General features: G+C 34.6%; 1 protein-coding gene across 1 annotated transcript; it reads left to right on the top strand.

Annotated features, from left to right (window-relative positions):
* The first annotated feature begins 1,871 nt into the window (after positions 1–1,871).
* Positions 1,872–5,910, top strand: LOC137835400 (ketol-acid reductoisomerase, chloroplastic). The gene is made up of 10 exons (XM_068643884.1): positions 1,872–2,334; positions 2,415–2,507; positions 2,844–2,909; positions 3,044–3,184; positions 3,954–4,181; positions 4,266–4,383; positions 4,458–4,597; positions 4,737–4,904; positions 4,982–5,137; positions 5,331–5,910. Exons 1-10 carry the CDS (start codon positions 2,065–2,067, stop codon positions 5,697–5,699), a joined length of 1,749 nt encoding a protein of 582 aa, XP_068499985.1. The 5' UTR covers positions 1,872–2,064; the 3' UTR covers positions 5,700–5,910.
* The last annotated feature ends 429 nt before the right edge of the window (positions 5,911–6,339 follow it).

Below are 6,339 nucleotides of genomic sequence, written 5' to 3'. Positions count from 1 at the left end.
TGTAAGATACGTATCAGTTAAGTGTAAAATTCAAAAAATATTTGTTGGATTTATGATAATTCTAGCACATGCCTAATACAATTTTAAAAATGAGAAATACATGAATTTTCTAAAAACTCAAACTTATTGTATAAATTTTTATTATGATTATAAAAATAAGGAACAAATCTTTTTGAATAAGTCATGAAAAACATCTTTCTACTAAAAAAACTGAAACATATATAATATACATAAATTTTTATTGTCTATAATTTATAATTATATAATATATAGATTCGTGTATCTATGTCCTACATTTTAGAAATGATACATATTTATGTTTCGTATCAATATGAGTGTGCTGCATAGTATATATTATTTATATATTATATCTAAACTCAATGTAAATGCTTCAACATATTTTTTAGACTTTGTTTGTTCTTTTATACTACATTGAGGAACATTATTAAAAATAGAAAAGCATGATATTATTTGTTATAAAAACTTATTTATATCTTAATAAATAATCTTAAATAGTGATTGAATAATAAATAATGACCTTGAAAATATTGACATACGAAATATTAACGGAGTAGTGGAAAATCTAATGTACACATCCAAACATAACATTTGTTTTGGAAATTCTCGATACATACTTAAGTGTGTACCATTCTGTTATCAATGGATCATGCATCTTGTTATTTTTCAATGTTGCATTATAAAATCACTCAAATACAACTTTCTGCAAACTAAATAGATATTTTTTCATAAAACATAAAGACACTATAGATGATCTACTAATTAAAGGTTTGGTACCTAAAGTTTTTTATGGCAACATTTTTTATATGAGTGTAGTTTCTTATAATACATTTACAAATACTTGTATTGTTTAGATATTTTGAAAAATATAAACTGATGTTTATCATTTTATTCAAAAGCTTATTTTTGTACAATCTTTATATTGCCTTGGATTGATCTTTATATAAATAATAAAGTTTAGATTAGTTGAAAAATATATGATTGAAATCGCATTATATGTAATTTTCATATCCCTTATTTATATTTATCAATGTCATCAAGTATGAATGACTATCCTAATCAATGTAGCTTAGTCATAAATGATGCGAATTGTATTGATATGATTATTTAAAAGAGAAGACACAATTGTATAAAAAAATTAGTATAAATATCTATGGTTGGTATAGAGTTTAAAGATGATTAGAGATTTTATAATTTCTAATAATTCATTGTTATGATATAAATATTATATTAAAATTTAAATTAGTTATTTACATGTGGATGAATTGAACAGAAATTAAACAATATTAAAAAATAATGAGAATTTTAACAGGTTAAAACTTAAAAGTACAATTATAACTTATGTTAAATAAAAAATAATTTTATGAAAGTCACATGAAAAATAAAGAGATTCTTATATGTGATGGTGTTAGAATGGTGCAAAGCAAAATCTCACCGAATATTCTTTCTCATTCTTTCCATTTGGATATACAAATTGTACTGCAACAACATAAATGATGATCCTAGGATTCCTTTGCTTTCACTTTCTTCAATTTCACCAACATATTATTTTAGTTTTCTATTATACTGTCGATTCGATATTTGACTAAACCAACTAGTTGTTAACAAAAGCGATATTATAGAGAACGTTTAAAATAAACTTATTCAACAGTATGTAAACTTTATTTATAATATATATTAAAACATCTAATCTATTAAATAAATTTATCTCTCTTCATTTAAATATGTTTACAGAAGCTTTTGCATAATTACTTGTACAAGAAAATTAAAATAAGATAATGTTTTCAATAAACCAAAACTAATATTTATAGAAATTCTTCTACATAATTAAAATTATCAGCATGTTTGTAAGTAAAATAATCTCACCCACCCTCTCTGCACGCTTGCAAACACGTGAGCACAAAAGAAGTGGAGATTTCTTACCGACACCGTATGGGCGCACTTTAGCACACTCCAGTTCCTGCTCACACTATAAGAATCCAACCAATATAGGCTTCATTCATCGAACCCTCTTTCCACCCCAACTGATACACCCTACTCCACATAATGGCGGCTGCGACGACGTCGTGTTCTTCTGCAATCTATGCCGCCTCCGAAACCCTAGCCAAACCTTCTTCCAGAAGCTTCTCCGCTACCAGCCTCGCTCTGCAATCCTCGTCTTCCAAACTCGCCATCAAATCCCTAAGGCTGAGCGGATGCGGCTCTGCTCTCGGCGCTCGTATGGTGGCGGCGCCAGCTGTGAAGGCCCCTGCGCTGCTCGATTTCGACTCGACGGTTTTCAAGAAGGAGAAGATTAACCTCGCCGGACACGACGAGGTTCTCGAACGCTTTCTTCCGGTTCCAGATTTGTGAATTTAAAATTTCTTGTGTTTATTGTTTATTTTGGTTCATTGCAGTACATCGTGAGAGGAGGCAGGGATTTGTTCCACCTTTTGCCCGACGCTTTCAAGGGGATCAAGCAGATTGGTGTCATCGGCTGGGGATCTCAGGTGACTTTCGAAGATTCGTATTTAAGTAAAGGCTAAAATGTGTTATCTGTGGCATCGATTATAAACTTTAAAAGCTCGATGCATGTTGTGGGGGAGTCCGTGTAGTGGAGAATCTCGATTCTCAGTGACCTAAAACTTTTCGGTTGAGCTCGCGCACCCTGGGCTTGGGAATCCCGTGGCAAGCACAAAATTAGTTAATTTTATTTATATTTGAGCTCAGAGAGTATGTTTTAAGATTTTGTTTAAGCTTAAAAGGTTATGACTTAATATTTTTGTTCTGATGATGTTGTACTTCCTAGCTTTGATATGATTGTTAACAAAGCGCTATGTTTCCAGGGACCTGCCCAGGCTCAGAATCTAAGGGACTCGCTTGCTGAAGCAAAGTCTAATATTGTGGTCAAGGTGTGATTTTTTTATTTATTTCTTATCTAGTTCAGTTTCGTTTATAATATATGAATGTGTGCTGAAATTGTTGATTAATGACTGGCTGGCTGATTAAATTCATTGTTTGTCGTTTCAATGATTTAAAAATGCAGATTGGACTCAGGAAAGGTTCTCGTTCCTTTGCTGAAGCTCGGGCAGCTGGGTTTACTGAAGAGAGTGGGACTCTTGGTGACATATGGGAAACTGTATCGGGCAGTGATCTTGTGATGTTGTTAATTTCTGATTCCGCACAGGTTAATTAGTTTAACTCAATCCTCTACATACGTATTCTGATTCTTCTGCTGCTGTTTTTATGTTTTTGAAGCTGTCTGATTACTAATATACGATGTTATTCTGCATTGCGTGATGATAACAGTGAGGTTTTTTTAGTATCACTAGCAATTCTTTTTATAATATTGCTGGGTTAATTTCTACGTGAGTGATCAGAAATCAGGCTTGTCTTCTTTTGGAACTGTAAGTGTTTAGATGTTATCATCTACTTAGCCAAAACTGTGCTGGTAATGCAGCTTCCAATTCCCCAATCCACCACGATTTTCACACCCCAAATGGCATTAGATATTCCTTTACTTGATCATCATCAGTTTAAAGTTTGCTATTACCAGCTCGTTTACCGTTTGCCATTACCAGCTTCCACACTGTCACAATTCTTAATTTGCCCTATTTATAATTTTAAATAAAAACTTTATTTAATAGTTCTGTAACATTTTCCTGAAAATATTATTCCAAAATATTAACAGTGCAAGATAAGATCTGTCCCAAATCTCAAGTTTTCTAAGAATGTGATACTATTTGTTTTCTGAAGTCATGTCAGGTTAAAAGACCTGTTGGTATCGTGGTGCCTTAGATTTTGCAATAACATGCTAACGCTAATGAAAAGTGTACTTTTTGAATATCCTTTTTGCCAATACAAATAACCAAAGGTGTGTTGTTGCAATAATTTTGGACTTTTCTGATATAGCTGATTTCAATCCAGAAACTTTAATATTTTTATTTATCTTGCAGGCTGATAATTATGAAAAAATATTTTCTCACATGAAACCAAACAGCATACTTGGGCTTTCCCATGGTTTTCTTCTTGGGCATTTGCAGTCAATTGGACTTGACTTTCCTAAGAACATTAGTGTAATTGCTGTGTGCCCAAAGGGGATGGGTCCTTCTGTAAGGAGGCTCTATGTGCAAGGCAAAGAAATAAATGGTGCTGGAATCAATGCAAGTTTTGCCGTCCACCAGGTTATTTTTGCTCTGCCTCAGCCTGTATCTTCACTTTCTGTGTGTTGATTGGATAATTTATTTTATTTGAGTAATTGCATGCAGGATGTGGATGGTAGGGCTACTGATGTTGCTTTGGCATGGTCTGTTGCCCTTGGTTCTCCATTCACTTTCGCCACTACATTAGAGCAAGAATACAAGAGTGATATCTTTGGAGAGAGAGGTGAGAACTCTGGAATGGAATTTTTCTCTTCCTTGAAGGCAAAGTCCTGACTTACAGCCATGGTGGTTTTGTAGGCATTTTACTTGGCGCTGTTCATGGAGTTGTGGAATCCTTGTTTAGGAGATACACTGAGATGGGAATGGACGAAGATCTGGCGTATAAGAATACTGTTGAGTCTATAACTGGAATTATATCTAGAACCATCTCAACCAAGGTTGTATTTTCACGCTAGTCTAGCATTATTTTTTGTCCGTTGGACACCATCACCCTTTCCCAAAACCCTGTAGAATGTGCTGGTATGGTGATTTGTTTGAGTTCTGACTAGCCTTTTTGCACGTATTGGTTTTGGATAGGGTATGCTAGCTGTATACAATGCTTTATCTGAAGATGAGAAAAGGATATTTGAGAAAGCTTACAGTGCTTCTTATTATCCTTGCATGGACATTCTGTATGAGTGCTACGAGGATGTAGCCAGTGGTAGCGAGATTCGCAGTGTTGTTTTGGCTGGACGTCGCTTTTATGTAAGGGAATATTCATTTTCCCTTTAAAGTAGTAAGCCTTTGCACCGCCGACTTTAAACAATACATATGTTTTACAGGAGAAAGAGGGTCTGGCTGCTTTCCCCATGGGTAACATTGATCAAACCCGCATGTGGAAGGTTGGCGAGCGTGTCCGTTCTACAAGACCAGCAGGTGATCAAGGCCCATTATATCCTTTTACTGCTGGTGTCTTTGTGGCATTGATGATGGCCCAGGTACTGTTGGATTTTTTTCTTGCTATTATTTTGGGAATGGATTTACATAGTTTCCTGCCTATATATTTGTCTCCCTTTGCTTTCAAATTGGACTGACTGATTAAGTTAACTATCAGTGACAAAGGGAAATGTTTTTGAGATGTGTAGAGCAAAAATGAACTTTGTATCTAATCTGTGATTACTGAATTTCTAGATTGAGATCCTGAGGAAGAAAGGGCATTCCTACTCCGAAATCATTAATGAGAGTGTTATCGAGGCTGTTGATTCTTTGAATCCTTTCATGCATGCTCGTGGTGTTTCTTTCATGGTTGATAACTGCTCAACCACGGCTAGATTGGGTTCGAGGAAATGGGCTCCACGATTTGACTACATTCTTACCCAGCAGGCCTTGGTGGCGGTGGACAATGGAACACCTGTTAACCAGGACTTACTTGGCAACTTCCTTTCAGACCCAGTGCATAGAGCCATTGAAGTTTGCGCCAAACTGAGACCCACAGTAGACATTTCTGTGCCAGCAGATGCAGACTTCGTTCGTCCAGAGTTGCGCCACGCCAGCAATTAGACCAAATTATGGCTTTCACCTTGAATCATTTTCCGATTTACTCAGAACTGCAGTTTCTTGTTAGAAGGGTTTCTAGTTTTATTTTTATGAGTGAATGCTAGTATGTAAGTTTATCATTTTGTAGTCTGTACCTCCTGTGTTTCTGCAACCGAGGAACGTTTAACATAAGTAATCTACGTCTACAAATGCGAGCCATGTCATTTTTCATGCAGTTCCTCTCTATAACCTTTCAATAATTTCAGCACCAGCAATTTCTTCATAGCAACTCCAACCATTTTAGTTCTCCTGGACAATCGAATATGGTTTAGCGCAACAAAAGAGTAACCTACCATCTGGTTTTGATTTTCCTAAAACGATAATGCCAAGCAAGATTTTTGTTCGTTTTAGACAAGTTAAATCCAACTGTAAGGAAGGTGGGATTTTTTTCTTCCAAAGCTTTAATAAAAATTAGCTTACGGAAGTTAATTTGTAAACTTTTAATGTGGAGAATTAATCTTATTTTTCTCTTTTAGAAAAGCTCATATTGTGAATATAATATGCTGTTTTTGTTATGCACATAGCTTACTAGATAAAAAATTCAAAAATTTAAAAATCGTGTTGCTCATTAAAATGATGGAAAACTAAAAATGAAATTAAGCGT

This window comes from Phaseolus vulgaris, chromosome 5, assembly GCF_051622355.1.
Source record: "Phaseolus vulgaris cultivar YP4 chromosome 5, ASM5162235v1, whole genome shotgun sequence".
Lineage (NCBI taxonomy): Eukaryota > Viridiplantae > Streptophyta > Magnoliopsida > Fabales > Fabaceae > Phaseolus > Phaseolus vulgaris.
This window is presented reverse-complemented; position numbering and strand designations above follow the sequence as displayed.